General features: G+C 37.5%; 1 protein-coding gene across 1 annotated transcript; it reads left to right on the top strand.

Moving 5' to 3' along the window:
- The first annotated feature begins 365 nt into the window (after nucleotides 1–365).
- Nucleotides 366–23,915, top strand: inpp5f (inositol polyphosphate-5-phosphatase F). Its single transcript, XM_044135981.1, has 20 exons — nucleotides 366–834; nucleotides 4,812–4,892; nucleotides 6,647–6,783; nucleotides 10,156–10,281; nucleotides 10,360–10,545; nucleotides 11,457–11,513; nucleotides 11,630–11,828; nucleotides 13,097–13,276; nucleotides 13,372–13,439; nucleotides 14,066–14,190; nucleotides 14,285–14,362; nucleotides 15,667–15,787; nucleotides 17,878–18,006; nucleotides 18,169–18,286; nucleotides 19,236–19,434; nucleotides 20,306–20,377; nucleotides 20,457–20,530; nucleotides 20,715–20,843; nucleotides 21,603–21,690; nucleotides 22,543–23,915. The coding sequence occupies exons 1-20, from the start codon at nucleotides 738–740 to the stop codon at nucleotides 23,672–23,674; spliced, it is 3,396 nt and encodes a 1,131-aa protein (XP_043991916.1). The 5' UTR covers nucleotides 366–737; the 3' UTR covers nucleotides 23,675–23,915.
- Nucleotides 23,916–25,717: the final 1,802 nt, after the last annotated feature.

Below are 25,717 nucleotides of genomic sequence, written 5' to 3' on the forward strand. Positions count from 1 at the left end.
ATCAGAAAGGAAGTTTTTTCTAGAACATTTCTGAGTGTGAGCTCAAAATTTCAGATTTTTTCTAGGAAATTTTGACTTTTCAAATTCAGACATTTCCAAGTTTTTACAAAAATTTTTTTAGGATTAATCTCAAAATTTTTGATATTTTTCTTCCTGCATATTTTTGACTTTTTAATCTCAGAAATTTCCTTGTTAATCTCAAAAAATTTTATTTTGTTTTATGGGCATAAATGTACTTCTTTTTTCTATCTAAAATGGCACTGGTACATTGCCATTTGTTCCAGGTGTGCGTAGGAAAATAAATGAGAGGCTACAACCATCTGCTTCCTGCTGTACCTGTGCAGCGGTGGTGACGTCAGGTCACGTGGTGTTGTTTTGAGCAGGAAACGTCGGTTACGTCCTGAACGGCGACAGTTTCCCTACTCAGTGATGAGTATCTACCCCCCGGTGTGACTGTGGGAAGGTTGCCTCCTCTTCTCCTGTCCACGGGAACTTTGAATATCAGCATGTAGAGGCGGAATAACCAAATCCGACTCGGATACAGCTGCTGTTAGCCGTGGACGCAGCTAGCCACCATCTCTCGCTAGCGGTGGAAGAAGAAAAAGAAAAGGGGAAAAAAGCCGAGCTAACAGCGGCTAGGCTAGCTCCGGCGTTAACCTCCGAGCGGAGGAAGAACCGCACCGGGTGGCGGAGACGCGCTTAGAGGTAGCGGGGTTTGCGTGAGAAGAGGGGAGAAAATGGAGCTGTTTCAGGCTAAAGACAATTACATTCTTCAGAGCGGGGATCAGGCGCTGTGGTGCAGCAGGAAGGACGGTAGCATGGCTATCAGACCTGGTAGGTGCCAATGACAGCTGCTGGAAACGGTTTCATTTACATTACTGATGACTTTTTAATCACAAATCCACTCCTCATTCTCTCCTAATTCCTCTGCCATCCGCTTTGAAACCTGATCGTTATCAGTAGATATGATCAAACTGACTGATGTGGGTCAAATAGAATTAAAAACCTGCCGGTTTTATTCTTTTTATTGTCTGTTTGTGGACGCGCTTCTATTGTAAATCATGGCTTGGCTGTTATTCAGGAGTGCCAACACCCAAACTGACTTCAAAGTTGTCAGCCTGCTTCTCAGGTTGCAGACCGAGGCTTGAATTTGGCCGCTTAATCTAAACTAAACACCACGCAGGAATGTACAGGAGTAAATAAGATCAACATGCGTCCACGTAGAGGTGAGCGATATGGACTGAAGTTTTATCGCGATATTCTGTGTGATAACAATAAAAGTCACGATAAGAACTATTTATTACTACTTTTTTGGCTGTGGCTGCAAGGCACAGCAATCAGACATAATTACGCTCTTGACAAACGTTCCCATTTGTAATGCATTTTTCAGGGCAACTGTCACTAACCTACAGTAACTGCATCATATTTTAAAATTCTTTGATTTTCATTCATTGAAAAATAATGTAGAAAATAGTTTAACAATCTAAACAATAGACAGGTTTAGGGTTTTTTAAAGGGCATTAATTAGTAATTAGCAATAAATCATAATTCTTATAATTATAAGACATTTATCGTGATAAACGATGCGATAAATGCCCTCCCCTACATCCAGGTATCAGCTTTTACAGAAAGTGGAAACGCAGCATCTCAAAGCTGTGATTGTAATATCTTATATTATTTCCACCAGTGTTGGCTAGTAACTAGTTACATTTACTTGAGTAACATTTTGGAAAAAACAATTACTTTTAGGCGGTTTTTGTTAGTTTTATAGTGAACTTGTATGTATTATTTTCATTTTGATCATTAGAATCCAACATTTTTCACAACTTTATATTTTGGTCCATCTGATTTAGTTTAATTTGATTTAAATATTAAATTATTTATGTTTTGATCAGTTGCTCACTATTTGAGTTGCCTTTTTACCAAATATTTTTTTACTTTTACTTGAGTAAAAATATAGTGTTGAGTACAATTTATGGGTTCTCCATCCACCTTAGATGTCTACACATAAGGATTTATTTTTTCAAGAAGTTGCAGATATTTACTTTTAAATTATGTCTTTGTTATCTTACCCTCTAAATTACAAGTTTCAAGTTTTCTTCAGTACAAGATCTTTTTCTACAGCTGTTTTATTAAACTTTCACAACAAACAAGTTACTTTTTTCCCTCCTTGCTGTCTGAAATTGAGAAATTAATTTCTATTTTAGCAGAGTTAGGATTGCCAAGTCTTTTTAAAGATACTTTCTTTAAATTCAGGAGTTAGACTAAGATTATTGTGCTTTTATAACCGTTAAGGAAAGCCCAGATAAGCTTGTCCCAATAAGCAATAATTAATTAATTGCATTATAATATATATATATATATATATATATATATATATATATATATATATATATATATATATATATATATAAGTTTACATAGACTTTATTGTAAATTTTAGTTCTCATGTTTTATTTTAGATATTTAAAATATCTCCCTGTTCTAGTGTTAAATGTTCTTTGCAAAATTAAAGTTTAGTTTTGACAGAGTGAAGTTGCATTATTATGCTATAACCAACATATGTGAAAATGGTTGCAATACTACAATGTTATTGTTTATCGCAATAATTTCTGGGACAATTTATCATCCAGTGAAATTAGTTTTCATGACGGGCCTAATCCCAGATGATGATGATATAGACTGATATAAAACCCTTGTATCGTGATGCGTTTTGCAGACATATTTTGTCCAGCTCTAAATGACATACATTTATTTATTTCCAATTTTATTTTGAAAAATTATTGAGTGATTTATTTATTGTTGACTTTCTGGCTCTTTGTGTTCTCAGCTTAAATGATTGAAATCCTTAAATATGGAGATATTTATTCATATTTAGTTAAATATGGAGTTAATTATTCATATTTAGATTTACCAAATGATACCGTAAAGCTCAAAATACCTATACAAATATTTATATATGCCTTTAATTATTTGCAGACTTAAATACTTGTGAAAACATTTACCTTTTGTTTAGTAAATATATTTTTTTCCAGTTTTATTTCAATGAGAAATCAAGTTGTGACACTTTTGTTGCTGTGTCTTTATGGGAGTTATAAATTCAGGACTGCTGAAGCAAAAGAAAATATTTCCACTGAAGTCCCCAGAAGGCCCAGCACATTATCCCGTAGTGTGAGCTGTGCAGCCGGCCTGAACGGGGCTTTGGTTGCACCGCTGTTTCATTATTTAATTGGAAAAAGGGTTTCCACTCCTCGCTGAGTTTCCACTCCGCTTTGCTCTGCACAAATGGAGAAAGGACTTCCATAAAGGTCAGCTTTCCAAGAGGACTTTTTGTGTTTTGTTTTTTTTCCTTTCTCTTGATCAGCAGGTCTTCCCTCCTCGTTTGGACATTTAGTTGAAACAGGAAGAGTTATTGTCTGAAGTTGATGTTCTCCACCTGTAGCCACACCCTCCATCTTTTGCCATTTTCCCCATGCTCTAATCCAGACTCCATTACTAATGTGGAACATCCCAGTTTGTTTTCTCACTATGAACCGTCTCCACACTTAAAAAAAAGAAAGCCACTTTATTACAGTAAATTACACTTTTACTTTTAGTTTTAAAGCTTGCTTTCCAACATCTTGTGTCAGAACTTGCTAGCATTTGAAATATGTAGACCAACTCTTCCTGTTTCTGTTCATTCCCATCATTTTAAACAAGTCACACAACAGCGACTCATTTAATCCCTTTTCTGTTTAAACAACCCTTCATCTGCTGTTGCAACGGCAGGTTCTCACGCTCACACGTCTCCAGAACAGAGACGAAATGATTAGTCAGATTAATTGATTATTGAAATAATCGGCAACTAAACTAAGGCCATTTGCTGATTAAAAAACAACATATTCAAAGCAGGAATTAAGCCAAGACTTTACAAAATAAAAATACATTTTGCATTTAAGATACAAAAAAACCCTTCTTAAGAACTCGTGGCATAGGTTAAGCTTCAAAAAAATCTCTGATCAAGCAATTTTTGCCCAATTATTAATCGATAAATAACCAACCGATCAGCTGTGCACTGTATTGATGTCAAATATAAAGGGCTAGAAATATATGTTAGCTACAAATGATCAAACTTTCACTAAAAGAACGCTGTTTTTGCAATTTAGGCAACAACACTATTATTTTCTTGTTTTAAAAGGAATTTAATTGTTCATTTTAATCTTTTAAAGTATTTTAACGTTGTAATAAAGGCTCAAAAGAAAAATTAGCAGAATGTGCTGTTTTTTTTGTTTTTTTCCCCTCCAGGGGGTCTTTTGTGGGCTCTAGTGTCCCTTATATGACAGCAGGCTGACAGGAAAGGGGGAAGGAGAGGGGGAAAGACATGCGGCAAAATGTCAGTCGGGTCCGGGAATCGAACCCGCGACGGCTGCGTCGAGGACTCAAGGCCTCAAAATGTGGGCTGCGCTATCCCCTACGCCACCACAGCATGCCCCAGAATGTGCTGCTTTTAATGCAATTAATCAATTAATTGTCCGAATATTTGATTAATAATCAAAATAATCAATTAATTTGTGAAAATAATAAATTAATAGTCAGAATAATCGATTACTTTGTCAGAATAATTGATTGATCATCAAAATAATCGACTGTTCGTCAAAAGAACCGATTAATTATCATAATCATGGAGTAGTCATCAGAATGATCACTTAACTTTCAGAATAATTGATTACTAATAATTGATTAATCGTTGGTCACATTCCTCCTCCAGAAACATCTTATTGTGTCTCAGTGTTGGGTCATTTGGTAACTGATGTTTTCTCCTGTGATTTCAGCCACAGACCTGCTGCTGGCCTGGAACCCGGTCTGCATGGGCCTGGTGGAGGGAGTCATCGGAAAGATACAGCTGCACACTGGTAGGTGGGGGGATGAAAACTGTTTCAGCTGGTTTTGGTTTGTCACTGGCCCGTTTTTTTCCATGTGTGTTCAGGACAGCCGTGTCATCAGTATTTGTCATGTTTGTCATGAGTAGAGGTGTTAAAAAATGTGTTGCTGTGGAAAGATGAGCAATCTGGGCTCTGGGTATGCAGGCCTCAGCATGGGTGAAGACTCAATGTTAATCTCATATTATTGACACCTTTGGTAAAGATTTCCAAAAAACCTTTAATTTAATCAATCTTTTTGATCATTGTATAATTGAGCCGTTTTTAATTCTAAAATTACATAAATTTTTGAGAAATGTAGAAAAATCCAACCTTTAATTTTAGTACATTTATTCACTGTGGGGGGGAGATACCTGTGGCTAAACAGTTATTACCAGCCTCTTTTATGAGCTCTTTTGTTAGTCTCATTCAGTCTATATGTGCCTGAATGAGGCACATATAGACTGCCTCATCAGTCACGGTTAGTCTCACTCGGTCTGTACGGTTAGTCTCATACAGAGAGACTTATCTTTTCTCTTCCAGTTGACTGCAAAAAATATTTTCAGATTTTTTGCAGTCAACCAGAATTGTATTTAAACTTTCCTGGTATTAAAAATGTTTATATTGCCCTCAAAAGTGGTGGACATATTTCTTCCAATCTGCTAATAGAAAAGCAAATTTTTTAACTTTGTGTTTTTGCTAAAAGTTTAACGCACTTAGCTTCCCCTAAATAAATTTTTTCCAGCTAATTTCTAAAATGCTAATTTACTTTGCTGTTTTGTAAACTTACAGTGAAATAAAGTTTGACATTTAACTGTGCTAAAGGTTTGGTGATTGGAGTTGTTGAGGCAGTTAGATATTTATATTATGTGTTTATTTTGAAGTGGGTGAAGACTGTTGGTTCCACTTCCTCTCCTCGCTGTCTCTTTCTATTTTCTTCCACCAAAGACAAAACAAATGTACATACAATATACAGGAACCAATAAAAACAACGTTATTATCTCTTGGTTCAGCTTCGTTTGTTTTATTTCCAGGTGTTTTATAGTTTTTAATTATTGCTCTGACTTTCCAATATGAGGAAAAAATGCCACCATGTTGATAAATTTTGCAGAGGCAATATGTAAGGCTGAAACAATTAATTGTGATTAATCGATTATTGAAATAATCTAGCAGATTAGTTAACAAGTTAGCCCACATGTTGATATTTTAGCTGCAAATGATCAAGAACTCACTAAAGGAAGACTGTGTTGGTTTGTCTTAGGCAATAAAATGTCTATTTTCTTACCAAAAAGTAATTTCATTATTTATTTGTATCTTTTAATGTGTTTCTAAATAAAAAATCAGCAGAATATGTCGAATAATCGATAAATTCTTCATGACTTTACTCAGAAGCTTGTATCTATTCTATCGACATGTTCGCTTTTCTTTCCCATTTTGATTTCTGGCTTTTAAAAGTAAAATAAGGTAAATGCAAGCTCCAAAAAAATTATTGATCTAACTCAAAATTTTATTATTTTTCTCAGTGTGTGAGATTCTGTTTCTGCAGATGAAGATGGTTTTATCTTAAGGTTTTATTCCACATCTTTAATGTGTGTTAAAAGTGCTTCATACAGACAAATCAACATCATATAAATGAATTTTTATCGGCTCTGTTAATAGAAGCTGCGGCTAGCATCTTCACACCTTAGCTGTTCTGCACCAGTTGACCCAGTTCCCTCTGTCCTTTTGGTTTTCTCCCCTCTCTGCAGACCTTCCTCTCGGTCTCGTATTAATCCGACAGAAAGCGCTGGTGGGTCAGTTACCGGGCGACCACAAGGTTTACAAGATCACCAAAATCGCCGTCATCCCCCTTTCTGACGAGGAGCCTCAGGAAATGGAGCTGGAGGTAAATCACAAACTCATGTGGAAATCCCAGATTCTCCTCAGAATACCAAATGTGAGTCAGAGTGTGATTCATTCCTGAAGCTGCAAGAGCTGGGAAATTAACTCTGGGTTGCCAAAAATATAGTTCTACACCCGAAATGACATTCAGAAAATGACAACAAACTTGCAGAATGGTGCTAAGATTTCAGTTTTTCAGGGAGGCTTCTTGGATGGTGAGACTGAATATTTTCAAGTGAGTAACAAACGGAGGAGGACGAGTAGAGCAGAATCTTTTAGAGCCGTAGTTTGTTCCTGCACAGCAGAGTGGAAGTGATGTCTGTCGTCTTTTTCACATAGAAATCCTGTAGATCAGGGTGTCAAACTCATTGATAAAACCCATTAAACTGTCAAAATATTAATGAATAACTGCCTCTTTAAATTGAATATCAAACATCTTTTCACACCCATCATCCCTCCAAGATTTTATGATTGTTTTTGCATTTTTTTTGCGATCAAAATCACAATTTATGGTGCTAATTTAGAAATATTTACAAGAAATTTTTATTATATTTTTGTGCTAATATATGATGTTAAATGTGACTTTTTGTTACTCGTCGCATCAATAATTTCAAGTAAGGCTACAAAAAATAAGTTGATTTAAACCAGCATAAATTGGCTTAAATCAACATATGTTGGTCTACAATGGTTCCTTCCATTAATTTTTCATGTAAATATATTTACTGGCTTGTAGAAAACCAATTTGGCAATCAATTGTGTTGTTTTAAACCAACCGGAGTTGGTTTAAACAATGCTAAATTAACATTTTTTTACCATTTTGTAAATGAAAATTTGAAGTAAAATCACAAAAACTGTGAAGATCTGTTGATTTTCCAGAATATTGGAGGGACTTATTGTTGTAATTTGGCATCTAGAGGGCCACATAAAAAGCTATGGCGGGCCAGATTCGTCCCCCGGTCCTCGAGTTTGACACGTTAAATTGGAGCCAGAACAATAGTTTGTAAAATTATTCCTACCCATTAAACTTTTCAGTTTGGTCACGTTACAACCAAAGACTTCAATGAACTGTATTGTGATTTTTATAAACTCAACCAGCACAAGGTGGAGCGCAATTATGACGTATAACAAAACCGCTGCATGATTTTCAAAATAAAGCAGTGGCAGAGAGGGTCAAACACGTAGAAAATCATAAAACGAGCCGCAAACACAAGAATGATTAAAACTCCAAAATCACACAAACACAAAACTATAACTGCAGCAGAAAAGAGCAGCAAACAAAAATGCTGTAATCAGAGAAAACAGAAGCTAAATACAGAGCCCCCTAGTGGTAATGGGGGAATTTTTTTATTGCACTACTATTTTTATTGCACTACTACGCAATAGTTTTGCATTGTCTCACAGTAATGTGCTAGTTGGTTCATGTGGCATCTTGAATCCTGAAAGTCTTTCTGTTATAATATGTTTTTGTAAAATTGTTATATATCTTAATATACCACTACTGACATTTCTGAAGTTTTAAATCTTTTTCTTTAGAATACAATTGCACAACAAATTTATGTGCAAAATACAAACGTAAAACAGGTCAATCATTGGCTTTCCATCTCTTTCCATTCCTTCTAAGACATAAATATGTCTTTTGTAAGAAATATTCTTTATGTAAGAAAGAATAAATGCATCCAAACTATTTGGAATATTTTTGAGTTATTCTAACAGGGTAATAAAGTCAGGTTTGATTGTGTCTTTTTCATCTTGGTAGTCTGAATGTTTAATAAAGATCAGTTTTCATGCACAGTCCCATCTCCACCTTTAGCAAACACAGATGAACAGGCAGCTAATGGATCAATTTTCAACCAGTTTCTGCACCAAACAGTTAAAACTGTAGACGCACATTTTCTCTGAGGCTCTTTAAAAGTCTACATATGTTAATTTTAAATTGATATTTATCAACATATTTATCAGCATTGTGTAATGTTTGCTAATTCATGCAAGAGAAAAAAATCTCCCCATATCCTGCAGGGGGCTCTGTTCCAGAAAATAACAAACAAACTTGCAATTGTCAAAAAATGCAAATCAAAAATGCTGCAACCACAGGAAATGGAGCAAAAGGGAAAATTCTGCCAACTGCAACGACAGCAAATATGAAAGTCCCTCTACAAAATGGAAGTCCTCCAGGCCACAAGGGGGAGTCTGGAGCAGTGAGTGTAAAGATGCTGCTGTTCTATAATATTGTAAAATACATGAAATAAAGTGCAACTTTTCTGCCTCCAACTCTCTTCTTGCCATAAAATCATGACATCCCGTCTTTACGGGACTCCCTCTAGTGGTTTGGAGGATCTTCATTATTTTTTTTACTGTTTTCTACATTTTCCCATTTTTTATTTGCATTTGTTCAGCCAATTGAATGATTTTGGTTCTATTTTCTGAGAGTGCAGCATTTTTTTATTTTTAGCATTTTTTTCCTGTTGCATTTGTTTTTTGTGTTTGTGTGTTTTGGAGAAATTTAAAGCAGAGTTGGGTTATAAAACAACATCCCAAGCTTTTAACATCTCACATTGTCTGTTCAATTCATCATCTGAACATGGAGAAAGGATTTTAATTTACAATCCTGTCATTACCGGCCTTCAAACTCAATTTATGAAACCTTAAACCTCAGTACTGTGGTTGGATTTTCAGCACAGTTGGATGACCTGCAGCACAATAGTTAGTTGTTCTTTCTATTAATCTGACCTTTTATAGAGGAATGTAGTGCAAAAACACAAAATCTTACTAAGTATTTTAGGTCTAGTTTTCAGTGAAAATAACTTGGTACAGTAGAAAAAAAGACAAACTAACTCTTAAATAACTTTTCAGGGACTTGTTTTAAGTAAATAATTCCTTAGTATTGATGAAATTGTTCCTCTTCTACAACCAAATTATTGCAATTTTTACAAGATATTTTTCCCATATTATAACTGAAATAATCTGCCAATGAAACTAATGCTTTTTGATCAAATTAATGAATTATTGACCTAAAACAGGCTCCTATATCTTGCTGAAAAGTTACTTATAAGTTATTTTAATTGTACTAAGATATTTCCACTAGAATCTGGACCAAAAATGCTTAAGTTTTGTGTTTTTCCAGTGTGGTAGATTGTTAAGAACGCATCAAGACGTCCTGATTATGTTTTTCCTAGAGTAACATGTAAAAGCAGGCGCTCCAGTCAGATAAAGCTGAAACTTAACATTTACTGAAGAGTGTGGTTTTAACGTGACTAAACGAGAAAAGCGTCCTACTTTAGTGAGTAATGGCAACTCTTTCCCCTTTAGCTCCTGTTTGCAGAAAGATGCTCCCAGATCCCCTGAGCTGAAAATAAGTGTTTTAATTAATTCCTCGCAGCTTTGCAAGAAGCATCATTTTGGAATCGACAAAACGGAGAAACCGGCCCAGTCTCCAGATGAATCAAAGCTGATGAAAACTCTGAGTCAGATCAAATCCAACGTGTCTGTTCCCATCAAGAAGAAGGTATTTCTGTTCAAACTGACCTTTAACCTTCCTTATGTTGTGACCTTTGAGGCGTCTCATGCTGCTTCCTCTCTCCAGTATTCCCCTGCGTTCCAGGTCAAGGAAAACAAAGAAAAGGAGCGCCTGGAGCGGCGGCTGTTAGACGAGCTCTACAAAATATTCATGGACTCAGACTCCTTCTACTACAGCATGACCTATGACCTGACCAACACCGTGCAGCGGCAGGGAGACTCGGATAAGTCCAGCTTGCCTCTGTGGAAACAGGTGGGAGAGAGACCTCACTGATTTCTAGAGGTGGGATTCTAGAAATTTTAGGGCTGAAACGATTAATTGTTGACTAATTTAGGAAACAATTAATCATTAACTAGAGAATACAGACTCAATAAAAACGTAATAACCCCAAAACTGTACAACAATATAAATATTTTACATTTCAGATTAACAAAAAAAAACCTTTGTTCTGTAAATATGTTTTAGCCAAAACTTCTCAAATGGCAGTTTTAGCTTCTCCTGGTCCAGATTTACTAAAATAATGCTGTTATAGTATTTTAGGCAGTAAGATGTTTATCTTATTATTTATTATTGTTTGTTTGCATCATTTAATGTAGTTCTAATTTTGTATAAAAAAGACTTAAGTGGTTAAATAAAAATCTGTAGAATGTTCCATTTTCTAAAATCAGTATAATCGATTACTAAAATAATTCAGTTGCAGCAATAAAAAAAATTTAATAGAGGCAATTGAAGAGTCTCTAATTAAATTGCATTTAAATCAAAGACCAGTTATTAAAAAATGTGCAACATTTTGACACCCTTGATAAAGATTTCCAAAAAGTCTTAAACCTAATTTAACTTTTTGATTATTGCATAATTGAACTCTAAATTTACATTAATTTTTGAAAAAATTTGAAAAATCCAACCTTTAATATGAGTACATTTATTCAGTGTGGGGATGCAGCTTTGTCGTCCATTACTGTTGGCGGATGTCGCTTGTGCGTCAGATTTACCGACCTACCAGGAACACAGCACAAAGGTTCCGGCTTAGGATTTTTATATGCTTTAAAAAAAAGAAAAAGAAAGAGAGATCCATTAATATATGTAATTAATTAAAGACTCTGCCCTATTGATTTATTTAAAACTGTTTTCATTTTGACTGACTGTCTCTTTTTTTTTTTAAGGTGGACGACCGTTTCTTCTGGAACAAACACATGATCCAGGATCTTATCAATCTTCAGGTAACTAATACTTGAAGATTAAATCATAATCATCTATTATGATTCTGATTCTACTAAATGAATGTTTTTGAGCATTAACCTAAAACAAACCTGTGCATTAATTAATTTCTCTCCAGGTCCCAGAGGTTGACTTGTGGGTTATTCCGATCATCCAAGGCTTCGTCCAGGTGGAGGAGCTGGTGGTGAACTACAACGAGACGTCAGACGAGGAGCGCAGCAGCCCAGAGACTCCGCCCAAGGAGATTATCTGCGTCGATGACATTCACCCTCGTTTCACCGTGGCGCTGATCTCCAGACGAAGTCGCCACCGCGCAGGTAGGCGTTCACACCAAGTTTAAGAGTTAACGCACTCTGTTGGATGACTCTTTTTGTTGCAGCAGTTTAAGTTCATATATACATAAAAAATATACAAAATTCCAACCTTTCTCCTGATCACATTCATTCAGTGTGGGGTAAAAATCCTGCAATGAGAAAAAAACTAAACTAAATCATTTGTGCCGCATTTATTGACATAATAATTCTTAGAAAACAGATTTAACTGAAGCAGACTTTTTAAATATCGGATCAAAGTGTTTGATTAAAAATACGTAACATTTTTTTTTTTTTAAGAGTCATAATTTAAAATGGGAATGTTAAAAAACATATTGTCCCATTGGTAAGGTTGGTGAAGGATCAGTGATGCTGTGGGCTGACTTCTCTTTCTCTCTTGGTCTCAAACATTTTAAATATAAAGAAAACTGGAAGGTTGGTCTTACAACCAGACAATGATCAAAAACATATTTCCAAATCAGCACAGAAAGGGTTTATTAGACACAAAATTAGGATTAATCCACGTCCAACTCAATCCATAGATCTAGGTTTTGTTGTAAACTTCTTGAGCTGAAGAGATTGTGCAAAGAGGAACGATCAAAGATCTCCATCTTTCTTGTGAAATGCTGCAGCAAAAAACAAAACTTTTAGTTAAAATATCGCTTATCAACATTGTAGGAGTACGCTTGTAGAATGCAAGATAAATTCATTTTAAAGTTATAAATTCACATTTTGCAATTTTTTTTGTACTTACAGAGAAAAACACACCCATCAGTTTTTTTGGCAATAAGTTCTGTTTTTTGGTAAAATGAGCCGTTTCAAAAACCTTCTGAATGTAATGTCACAAATCAGTGAAGCCCAGCCTGTTACCTAGCAACCCCAGCAGAGTTCTGCCCGTTACCTAGCAACCCCAGCAGAGTTCCGCCCGTTACCTAGCAACCCCAGCAGAGTTCCGGAACATTTCTTCAACTAGTTTTACAGCTGTATGGGCTGTGCACTGCCTGTGGGAAAAGACAAGTTTTGTTGTTGTATGCCACCCAGAAACAGCTCATTCTGAAAGTGAGCAGGCTAAAATCTGATTATCCAAGAATGATTTTGTACAAAAAAAGTAAAGAACATGTTCTGTGTAGCCCATAGAGCTATCCTAACCTGCTCAAGGAAACATATTTAACGGTTTTAGACATTTCTACCAGGAGTGAAAGTGATTCTACAGGCTGCTGTTCCTGAACTGTGATGAATGTGTGATGAAGATGAGAACTGTTCTTCTTTTAAAGGGATGCGGTACAAGCGCAGAGGTGTGGACACAGATGGCCATGTGGCGAACTACGTGGAGACGGAGCAGCTGATCCACGTCCACAGCCACACGCTGTCCTTCGTCCAGACCCGGGGGTCGGTGCCCGTCTTCTGGAGCCAGGCCGGGTATCGCTACAACCCCCGGCCTCGCATCGAGAAAGGTCAGAGGAGCTGGGTTATCTGAACCAGGGAGACTTTCACATTTAGGGGTAGAAATGTGTTCAGAAAGTGTGACTGGCTCCTGTTTCTGTTCCAGGGGAGAATGAGACGATGGCTTACTTTGCTGCTCACTTTGAGAAGCAGCTTGAGCTTTACACAAAGCAGGTCAGTTTGACTCAACACAGAGATGTTTGAGGGTTTTCTGTGGTTACTAATGTGAATTTAACTCTGTTGTCTCCATCTGTGGTTTTAAAGTTTTAACCCTTTCCAGAATATTTATTTTATTGCTTCCAATCTTGAATTTCTTGATATGTGGCATATTGAGATCCTTTTGAGGCCTACTTCATGTAGCCAAACTGGTTCTATTTAAGTGTTTTCTAGTTTCTAACTGAAGGATGTTTAATATATTGGCATCTATATCGATGTTTGTACATTTTCTGTCACTTCAGTTTTAGTTTTAGGAGTGGTACCAATATATATATAAAAAAACAGAGACATAAGCAATAACAAAATACTCAATGTTAATTCTGTCTTGAGTTTTCCTGGAGAAATTGAACTCTACTTTTCTTCTGGTTTAGATGGTGTTTTCTCCTTTAATAAATGAAACCACAATTTTACAGTTTTTTGTATTTATTTAGGTTATGTTATGATTTTTTTTTTTTATATTTACCATTATCTTAAACTTAGTCAGGTTTAAAAAACAAGAGAAGAAATCCTTATGGGAGCAAACACATTCACAGCCCTGCAGTTGTTTTCTTTAAATCACATGTTGCTTCGTTAATTTATTGCAGGTGATAATTAACTTGGTGGATCAGAACGGGCGGGAGAAGATAATCGGGGATGCGTATCTGAAGCAGGTCCTGCTGTACAACAACCCAAACCTCACTTACGTTTCCTTTGACTTCCACGAACACTGGTAGGAAAAAACGCTGCGCCATGACTGGGCTTTGTGCGTTTTACACTACGCTGGCTTCACTTCCTCTTTGTGCTTCTTACTTCCTGTTTCTCAGTCGTGGAATGAAGTTCGAAAACGTGCAGATACTGACAGATGCCATTTCTGACATCATCACTGACATGAAGTGGGCGTGGTAAGTAGTGCCCCTGTCCAAAACAAATGCTGTTAACATGAACACTAAAGCATAAACGGTTTATTCATATTAACTATTTTAATGTTTGGTTAATCTTCATTTAAATTAATAGAGAACAAGTCAATGCATTGCTTTTTACTGTTAACAGAGTAGACGGAAACTCCTGATTTGACCTAAAATAACCAAAAAAATGTGTTTAACTCACCATCACGACCACATATTTAGACTAAACTGGTTAATTTTTGGTATTTTTGTGGTAAGATTTGTCTACTTTCAGATGATGTGTGTGTTATTGTTGTAGAAATGACCGTTTTCTGTTAAACCAAACAGAGTTCTGCTCATATACTTTAATATTGTTTGACTTGGAATCTCCTCATAAAGTCCGGATGCAACAATCTTTACATTGTCGCGTTAAACGCAAAAATTAATGTAAGAAGTTGAAAATCTCTTCAAACAGGCAGCAGACTTTGCTCACACTCACGGCTGAAAAGGTTTTCCAATACCTTGTTCTGTTTTTTAACCACGGCTGTATTTTCAGCCCTTAGGACTGTAAAGTCCTGGCCTCTTCCACCTGCTGCATGGAACAGAGGAATCGCCATGGCAACGAGAGAATGTTACTGTAAAGTTTACAAATATCCTTCAAAATAAAACTCTTAAACTTTCATAGACAGATATAATAAAGTGAGAATCCAAATTCCTAATGGGTTTATAACAGGGATGAAAGATTGATTTATTTGTTATTTTTAAATTAAAGTTAATTGAAAATCATCCAATTAAGAGAAACATTCTTGTATATTAGATTACTGCTGTGGATGTACACTGGCGATAAACTGTATCTTTCAAAATAAGATCTTCGGTGTTTCAAAGTTATCTTATTGAAAAAGTATGTTCCAAAAGAATAGTGGCAGCAAAAGCAGTGAAGGAAAAGGGGATGATGATCACTTTTCAAAATACAGCTTGATGACCAGAAAATGAAAGTTCAGATTTTAATTAGGGAAACTGAAAAATAGATTTAATTGGCCTTCCAGATGATTTAAAAAGTAAAAGTCTTGATCTTTTAATGGGTTAGATTATTAGGAAAGTTGTTCCATAATAGTTTGGGGCTGAAAAGAACATTAATCTTAATTTGTTCTTGCATTGTCCACGTTTTTGGAAATGACTAAACAAGTATAGTTCATTTATGTTGGACGTTCAAGTGGCACCATCAGTATTTCGTGATACATTTTTTCTAATTTTCATTAATATCAGATTGAATTTGTGTTTCTATGAATGCGGTTAATTTCTAATGACTCCCCATCTGTCAGGGTGGACCAAGCTGGCGTTATCTGCAAGCAGGACGGGATCTTCCGGGTCAACTGTATGGACTGTCTCGACCGGACCAACGTGGTTCAAGCTGCCATTGCTCGAGTTGTGATGGAGCAGCAGGTACGAGTTTATTACATATTTCATCATTTTCTAGCGCCAAAACACCTACTGAGTTTTTAGCTGTATATAAACATTTCCATTATACCACTAATTTGAACTAAAGCTATTTTACTCTGTTAGCAGATGAAGTGAGTTGAGTTTTTTTCAGGTGTATGGTTTATAAAATACCACAAATATCACCTGAAACTGTTCAGTATCAGTCAGCTGGCTGAAAATAGGCTGAATATATTTCCCTTGTTTAGACGAACAACATTTTTCTGAATTATGTTCTGTCGGAAAAACAAAAATATGGAGTGAGAACTAAGCAAACGTATTACAAAATTCCTTGCAAATGTTTCTAAAGAGCATCACAAAATGACTGCAAAAAAAGACGAAACCTTGAGTTGACCGACTAACCTGGGGGAAGGGAAGAGAGAAACTATTGGGCTGTGGTTTGAAGCCGATGAGAAGAGATTCTGTTCTGTTGCAGTTCATTTTAAGAAATGAGGGGAAGCTCTCTCTTTAATGACTTGCAGTGAAGAGTGGAGAAGTTTGGTCTAAATATACAGCTGGGTGTCATCGGCATAGCACTGAGCACAACACTGTATATGCAAAAAATGAGACCAAGGAGACGGATGTGGGTTAGATAAAAATAGACCCGAGGACAGAGCCCTGTGGTACACCTAGCGTGACTAAAGACCCACCTGTTTAGGGTCGTATTCGATCGTAATCAATTACAAATTTACTGATGGAACTTGACTTAATGTCGTGTTTTGATTGTTGATTCTATGTTGCATCGTGTTTCTGTGTTGGATATGATGTGAAGCACTTTGAAATGCCTTGCTGCTGAAATGTGCTATACAAATAAAATTTGATTGATTGACTAGAAAGATTTGATTTAGTCAAGTAGTAGCAGAGAATCAAAATTATATTCTGCTTACCAGCAACATAAGAATTACCATAAAAGTTAGTAAATCTGTGTTATTTGTTCGTGCCGTTGTAGGAAAATAGTTATAAATTTTCTGAGTGTAATGGTGCACATACGTTTGTTCTTACAAAAGTAGCAATCATTGTTTTTTTTCTCTGTTAAATAAAAGCAACAAAATAAAGTAATGTTGTTTTTAAACTTTTTTTTCTTCAAATACTGCGAATCTGGTATTTTTATAAAAATATCTGACAGATTTAACAAATATATAAAGAATATTTTTCACAAATGTTACACACTGCAGCTTTAAACATTATTTCATTAAATAAACTTGATATTTTAAATCATTTGTTGGAAAACAAAGAGACAAACTAAGAGTTTCTGTCATAAATTAAACAAAATCCTTCTTCTTCCATTACCACTACAAAGTATGTGTACTATACTGAAACTATTTTTCTTTATTTAAAGCAACGAGCTTCTTGTCCTGATTAGCTACAGTGACGAGATGTTTACTACATTACATCATCGTTCCTGTCACCTAGCAACCAAATTCTCGTTCCAGTGACGGATCATTTCACTTATAACAAGACATTTTTCCCCAGGGAAACTGAAATTTTTTAATTTCTATTGAAGAATTATTTACTTAAAAGTTGCTATATCTTGCTGAGAAATTACTTGGCTGTTAGTTTTATCTTATTTCAAGTGAACAAAGATATTTGCACTAGAAACTAGACCAAAAATACTTGATAAAATTTTGTGTTTTTCCAGTGCAGCATGTCATGACAGTTTGCTATTAACAGATAATCTGTAAAAAGATTGATTACTCCTTTTCTCGTTGAGCTGCTGTTGGTATCTGGATGATTTTGGTGCATTTCTTCTATCAGCGGCAGAAGGCGGGGCTTAGAGCTGTCAATCAACCTTGTGCACTTGCTGTTAGATGTGTTAATGGTGAAGAAACAACTCACTATTACTGAAAAATTGTCTTTGGTAGCCTTACTAACTAGCTAAACAAGCCTATCAGGAAGAAGATGTTAGCACTGGGAAAAGGAGGAGGAGCTTGATTTTTGTTTTTCACAGTTTGTCTCGTTAAAACAGTTTTGACAAATATGTAAAAAAAACACATTATTTTCACAAAGTTACGTTCTGCAGCTTTAAAGTTGGTTTCCACGTGTTTTCCTCCGTGCAGCTGAAGAAGCTGGGTGTGATGCCGCCAGAGCAGCCGCTGCCTCTGAAATGCTACCGGATTTATCAGGTCATGTGGGCCAACAACGGCGACACCATCAGCAAGCAGTACGCAGGAACAGCCGCCCTCAAGGTAGCACCGCTTCCACCTTCGCTAGCTTTGTTTAGCATCCAGTTCTGTTTTCACACCAGCGACTCTGGAGCTTTTAACACGGCTGAGAAAAGGTTACGTCACTGTTGTTGTCACAGTTGTGCTGTTGAAGCTTTAATTAGCACCCTGTTTGTTCTGCTTCAGGGAGACTTCACGAGGACGGGGGAGAGGAAGCTGGCCGGCGTGATGAAGGACGGCGTGAACTCTGCCAACCGCTACTATCTCAACCGCTTCAGAGATGCTTACAGACAAGCAGTCATCGGTACAAGAGCGCTCAGAATATTTTATGTTTTTGATCGGTATTTTTTTTATTTGACGGAAAAATCTGAAACCTGTCCGTCATTTTGACAGATTACATGGTGCAGACATGCTCAGCAATTTTAACTTTATGCACAGAGTAGATCGCGGAGCTAACTAAATCACCTCCAATATCAACAGCGCAATCTAAACTTTGGCTGAAGTTTAACAATCCCACAGTTCATTCAGAACAGAGAAAACCAAAGAAAAGCTTTGTTGTGTTTATTTATTGTTTAAATGGAGGAGTCGACAGTCTACCTTGTTAAAAATAGAAAGTAATGACTTCATTAGACTGTAAGAAACGACTCCGCCTTGATCTGCTGGAGCTGCAGAGATTCGAACCTTTCAGTCAATCATCCCAGAAGATTTGCACTTGACTCATCCTGCGTTACAACAAGCGACGAAACGGAGTTGAAGGATGTCAAAGGAAGCTGGGAGAAGTTACTCTGCTTCTTCAAACGGTTCTCTAAAAACAAAGCAGTAAAATCTTCAGTAAAGGGTTAAGGCTCGAGCCTCTAATTAAAGTTAATCAGTTGGATTGAATCGGGCTCAGACTTAATGGACTCAGTCTGAATCGGGATGAATTTTTTTAGGTCTGATCTAAACTTTAGTGCAGATTTCCTGTCTAGATGTGAACCAGGAGGAAGTTGTGAGGCCGATTCATTTCATCGTTCTGTCAGGGGTTTTTGTCACTGCGGAGAAAAAGTTTGATAAATTCATCTGCTTAATTAATGTGTGATGAAATTGTGTGTTGATCTTCATGAATATAAATTAAACCGCATAAAAATTAAATCCAACAGAAAAGCCCTTGTTAATATCATTTAAAGTTTTGCAGATACTAGAGTATTTTTGATGCCTCCTCTGACCGGATGTAATGGAAACCGTCTTTTTGGTGAATCTGCGGCTCCTTGCAGATCTGATGATGGGTTTGCCCGTGACGGAGGACCTGTACTCCATCTTCAGTAAGGAGAAGGAGCACGAGGAGAAGGAGAAGGAGAGCCAAAGAGGAGTGCAGGAGCAGGTGGGCCTGCTGCTGCAGACCTACATGCAGCTGCTGCTGCCGGACGACGAGACGTTTCACGGTGGCTGGGCGCTCATGAACTGCGACATGAGGTGAGGAGTCTGTTCTGCAGAACTTCAGAAAACCAGATTTATCTGTTCATAAACAAAACGGCAAGAAGCTGATTTACATTATTATTAATACAATTAATAATTAATAATCAGTCAAAATCTATCAAAGTTGCACCTGAAGGAGGAAATTTCTTCTTATCAGAAAGTTTTATTATCAGATTTGTTTCAGAGTAAGAAAAGAAAAATTAAGAGAATAAAGCTGAAATATTTCGAGGGTAAAATCATAATATTGCAAGAAAAAAGTTCTGTGGAATAAAGTCATAATAATATGAGAATAAAATTTTAATAATACAAAAACAAAATTTCAAAAATACAAGAATAAATATGTAATAATAATATGAGGATAAAGTCGTAACAAAATTCCCAAACTAAAGTTGTAGTAATATCACAATAAAGTTACCATAAGAAAATAAAGTGGTGATAATACGAGACTAAATTCTTAATAAAACAAGAATAAAGTCATAAAAATACAAAAACAAAGCTACAATAAATACAGGAAAGTCGGAAAAATATGAGAATAAAGTTGCATTATTACGAAAACAAAGTTGTAATGATACAAGAATAAATTCTTAATTAAAATAGTATGACTGGTACATACAAATAGTATGAAAACAAAGTTCCCATAATAAACTTTTATAATGTGAGCAGCTTAAAAAGCTGAATCTGGTGAAAAGCATCTTTTATTAATGTTGTTTACCTTTTTTTTAATAAACTGAACTAATATTACCAGAATAAAGTCGTAAATACAAGAATAAAATCGTACAATGAAACCAGTCAGGAATAATAAAACCAGGTATTAAGATGCAGATTTACTTTTTGCAGATTTGATTTTAGTTTTATTTTTTTCCTGCAGCCTCATTGATGCAGCCAACAAAGACGTGGATGTTCTGCTGCTCCTGTCAGATAAAGCCTACTACATCGCTTAGTGAGTCGGATCCTAACCTCACCCTCCGCTCTGTGCGCTGCGTCGGCTGACTAACACTTCCCTTTATTTTCTGTTTCAGCTACGACGACGAGGCGGATAAAGTCAACCAGTACCAGCGTCTCGACTTGGAGGGTTTGGAAAAAATTGAAATCGGTGAGGAGTTAAAGTCAAAGGAGAAGTCTGTTTGCATTCACTGAGTCACCCAACACTTCCTGAAAGTGTTCTCAGTAACCTTTCAGCAACATCCTCACTGAATATTATTCATGCAGTGGCAGCAAATTATTAAAAAAAAAATTTAAAAAAACAGAAAAAAATGCATGTGATCGGGTTTGTGCAGGTCCGGAGCCCACTCTGTTTGGGAAGCCGAAGTTCTGCTGCATGCGTTTGCACTATAGGAGTCAGGAAACCAGCGGCTACTTCCACACTCTGAGGGCGGCGACGCGCAATCCGGAGGACGACGGGAAAGGTACGGAAGCAGAGAAGAAGAAAAACGATCTCCTTTGGTATCATTTTGGACTGTTTCAAGATCATAAATGGTGGAAGGATTTAATGATAAAACTCAACAAAGGAACGGCTAAATGTATGAATAAATAGCTGTTTTTACACTTACTGATTAGGCCTGTCACACTATCAATAAATCAATTAATCGCATGATAAAACAAACTCAATACTGGTATCATTTATTGTTTTTCTCTTTCTACCAAAACCTGGGTGATAAAAGTTCTCAATCTGGTGTTTTGGTTTCAACTTGACATTTTTAAGGACATTTCTGTTTAAGAGATTTTATAATTCATCTTATTTGTTGCCTTCTTTTTTTTATTTTGGATTTTTATAAAAGTTTTCCAGTTCTAGTGTTAAATATTCATCAAACTTTAAAGTTTACAGATTTTTGAGTGTGTGTTCTTGCATTATTATCATTATATTACTTATAAATGGTCTCAAATCAACAATATTATCGTTTATCGCAATAACTTCTGGAACATTTTATTGTCCTGGATAATTGTCACGATCAGTACTTAATGTTAAATGAAATTGAACGTATTTTCAAATTGTTTTAATTTGGCAGTACACAGGCAAAACCAAATTTGATTTGATTAGTAATATAATGTCATGTTGGAGGGCCACAGAAGAAGTTATGGCGGGCCAGATTTGGCCCCCGGGCCCTGACTTTGACATTTGATGTTTTCAAAGATGAAGTGACGACTTGCGTTGCAACATTTTTCAGATACGCTGCAGTGCATCGCTGAGATGCTCCGCATAACGAAGCAGGCCTCCGGGCTGGACCTGCTCGTCGTCGAGAAGAAGCTGGAGAGGCGAGTATGAAGTAGTGCAGAAGTATTCATACCAGTTCTGTTGCATGTTATTTACAAACACAAACTTCACTGTATTGTCCCACCTGATAATCAGGTAGATTCTGTTCTATTAAGGGCCAAAGTTGCAACATTTGTTAAATTTTCAGGCGGTAAATGTAACAAATTTACGGCTGAAAATGGTAAATTGGTCAATGCTAAATGACTCAGTCAAATGAACCAAACTAATTGAAAAACATGTTCCCCTCCTCGCCTCTGGGGGCGCTGCACCAAGAACCACTGAAGCAAATGACACAAAAACCTCAGAAGACACTGAGCACAACTTCCTTCTTCACAAACATAAACAAAAATAGAGTAGCATCAGATTTTAGTGGTTGTAGGGTTTTTCTTTTGTCGAGCCATTTCTCCTACTAGTGCTGGACTAGTGTGTTTGTTTTAGTCGTTTTTACCCAGAATACCCTGTGCTGTAATCCATGTCCTGGTATAGACTCAGTTATATTGGGGACAAAAACTGGAACAAACGTTACATTTTCAGCTGCTGTGCTTCGTGTTCACATTGCTTTGCGTCAATGCAAACTAATAAAAAAACCTGTTCGCCTCCTCGCCTGTGGGGGCGCTGCACCAAGTACCACTGAAGGAAACAATACAAAAGTCTCAGAAGAAGACACTGAACACTACTTCCTTCTTGAGATGTAAACAAAACTGAAGCAGCATGTACAGCCTTTGTTTATTTACTGCTGTGAATAAGTTTTCTTCTAAGCAAGTGGCGGTTTTTAGAGTCTGTGCACTTCAGTTATCAATAATCACAATTAATCCTTTCAGTCCAGTAATTTTGGCGTTTCGTCCGTGTTGCAGGCGGCAGAGTAAACCTCATGAGGACATCATGGGGATCCAGAACAAGCCTGCGGGTCAGGCTGCGGGCAGCTCTGGACTCGCTCAGGGGAAAAGCTTCCTCCTCAACAAGTTCTCCTCCCTCAACCAGAAGGTGAAGCAGACCAAGACCAACGTCAACATCGGCCCCTTCAAGCCGCTCGGCAAGCTGGGGAACTTCTCCAAACCCGATGTGACGGTTAACTTCCTCAAGCCCACCATGCACGTCAACCTGTGGAAGTCGGACAGCAGCCTGGAGACGTCGAACGGAAACCCCGGCGCCGCCGCGCTCGGCGTCCGGGGCAACGAGCGCTACGAAAACGACTCGGACTCCGACTCGTACAACTCCGACCCAGAGCACCCGTGCTCCGGCTCCTTCGACAAGGCAGACTACGTCCTGCCTAGCTGTGGCATCGTGGTGTCGAACCCGCGGCTGGGCAGCCGCTCGCAGTCCATCGGTAGCGGTGAACTCAATATCCCGTCTGTGATCCACGTCACCGGCTGCCAAGATGGCGTCTCTGACATCAACGACAAGTCGCCCGGTGCTGCGTCGCTGGCGGAAGAAGCGCTGCTGATCGACTTCGGGACGCCCATCGACGCTTACTGCCAGCAGTTCGTTCAGGACGCCCAGACCAAACCAGTGGAGGTGTTTGGTGAGCTGCCGGTGGCCAGGGTAGCGCCACTGCCGCAGAAGAAGAAAACCCCCGCAGACTCTGACCAGTCCAACCTGCAGACCCAGAACCAGGACGCCCAGCTGCCCCGACCGTCCCGGCTGGACGTCCAGACCTCTACCTCCGGTTCCAACCTGCTGTCCGTCCAGCGGCCCAACTCTGCGGCGTCTGGCGGCTCCCAGAAGAGCTTCAGCTCCCTAATGGAGGGCAGCCTGGGACCGTCGCCCGCCGACAGCAACGGCAGCCGCATCGTATCGCCGTTCGCCAAAATCCGCAGCTCCATGGTGCAGGTGGCCAGCATGACGCAGGCGGGGCTCACGCAGGGCCTCAACTACGCCGTGGCGAAGGTCCAGAAAAGCCCCGACCCGGACTCTGTGAGCGAGGCCCAGGAGAGCGATCTGAAGGCAATGTTCACACAGTGCCAGACGAGGATCATCCAGATCTAGAGCGCCGTTTCTCTCCTTCCTGTAGCAGGATTTTCTGGTCATCTTGGAACCTCCCGTGTGGTAGCATCTGCAGAAGCTTGCACACAGTCATTATTAGGCCAATAAATGTGCTCTTAGATCCGCCCATAAAGCTACAGTATGCAACTTTTACGAAAATATTTTTTTAAAACACAAAATATTACCGAATATTTTGGTCTAGTTTCTAGTACAAGTATCTTAGTTCACTTGAAATAAGAAAACGAACTTACAAGTAACTTTTCAGCAAGAAATATGAGCTTGATCCTTTATAGTGATGAAAAAGTTTTAGTTCCACTGGCAGATTAGTTCACTTATTTCACAATCGTTTCCTAGCAACTCCTGCCAATAGTGAGCCGTCGCCTAGCAACCAAGTTCTAGTTCCACATAACAAAACATTTTTCCCATTCTAAACTGAAATAGTCTGGTGGAGGAGCTGGTATTTTTTCATCAATATTAAGGATTAATTGCATTAAAACTAGTTCTTGTAGCTTGCTGAAAAGCTACTTGTAAGTTAGTTTTGTTTAATTTCAAGTGAATATTTGATATTTACATTAGAAATTAAACCAAAAACACTTGATAAAATTTTGTGTTTGCAGTGCAACATGTTGTGACTGATAATCTGTGAAAACATTGATTTCCTTCACCTCCCCCCTGAGCTTGTCCTGCTGTCTGAAGAAATTTATCCGGTCCAGACCAAAAACAACCAATCAGAACCAGGAGGAGGGGCTTAGCGCTGTCACTCATGCTTGTGAACGCATTGCTAAATGTGCTAAAAATGTTGAAGGAACAACTTACCATTACAGGAAAACCGTCTGCCCACCATCATCAGTGACCATGCTAACTGGGTTTAGCATCCATGGCAGGCTATGTTGTGGTGAACTAGCTGTGGAGTGATTGACAGCGCTAAGACCCGCCTCCTGGCTGTGATTGGTTGTTTCTAGTTGGCACTGGGAGAAGGCAGAGGAGCTTGACTTTTTATTCATAAATTATCTGTCTCATAGTGTCACAACATGGTGACAATTTATATTAAAAAGTTTTGTTTTTTAAATGAAAGTTACAAACTGCAGCTTTAAATGAGCCTTACCACTCCCTCCCATCATGACAGCGACCATGTTTACATGCACTCAAGTACGGATTTCCTACTTTTTTGTTGTTGTTTGAGCACTGATTTTGCTTTTCCATGCCACCTTGCGCACTGAAAAATATTAATATATGTCCTCCATTATGGCTTATTGGTGCCTCACAGTGGAGATTGGTATGTTATTAGCGTACCAGCTGGATTTAGAAATAGAATAATTACAAGGTTACGTTTTTTTTGTATGTTTGGAAATGTGCAGCTGACTGGGATTAGCAAACATTCCATCCAAATCCTTAAACATCCCATAATAGTCATGGGTCTGTATGAGGTGTGATAACCTTGAAGGAAAAAAAACAACAACAAATATTCAAAATAGATTACAAACAAAATCAGTTAATTACATAAAATTAGTGTCACAGAAATTTTTTAAAATTCTGACTGTAATCTTAGAAAATTAAAGTCAAAATTCTGAGAAAACAAATTGAATTCTGAGGTTCAGAGTTTTAAAGCACCTTAAATTTGTTAGCATTTCGGTTTAAGCATAGCTGAAGCTAATTAGATCCCTGCTGTCCTTGTTAATGTTAGCTGGTTAGCATTAGCATTACCTCATGTTCTGGACTTCATCTGCTTCCTGTTAGCAAACCTCAGGCTGTTTTCAAAAACTGAGTTAACACTTTCAGAAAAAAAGAGAGCTGGGGCCTGAAAATAATTTTTTTTAATGTTTGCAGAGAAAGATGTCCGTCAGTGTGCACCTGACTTTAAACTGTAATAAGAGGAAATTTTACCGTTTTGTAAACTTAAACCTTTTTAAACCTCCATACACTACGACGGAGTGTTATGGCCAGACTCAGAGAATTACTATTTCTTTATTACTAGAATGAAATCATAATATTATGAGAATAAAGTCACATTATTTACAAAATAAAAACGTCAAATTATTCAAAAAA

This window comes from Gambusia affinis, linkage group LG13, assembly GCF_019740435.1.
Source record: "Gambusia affinis linkage group LG13, SWU_Gaff_1.0, whole genome shotgun sequence".
NCBI lineage: Eukaryota > Metazoa > Chordata > Actinopteri > Cyprinodontiformes > Poeciliidae > Gambusia > Gambusia affinis.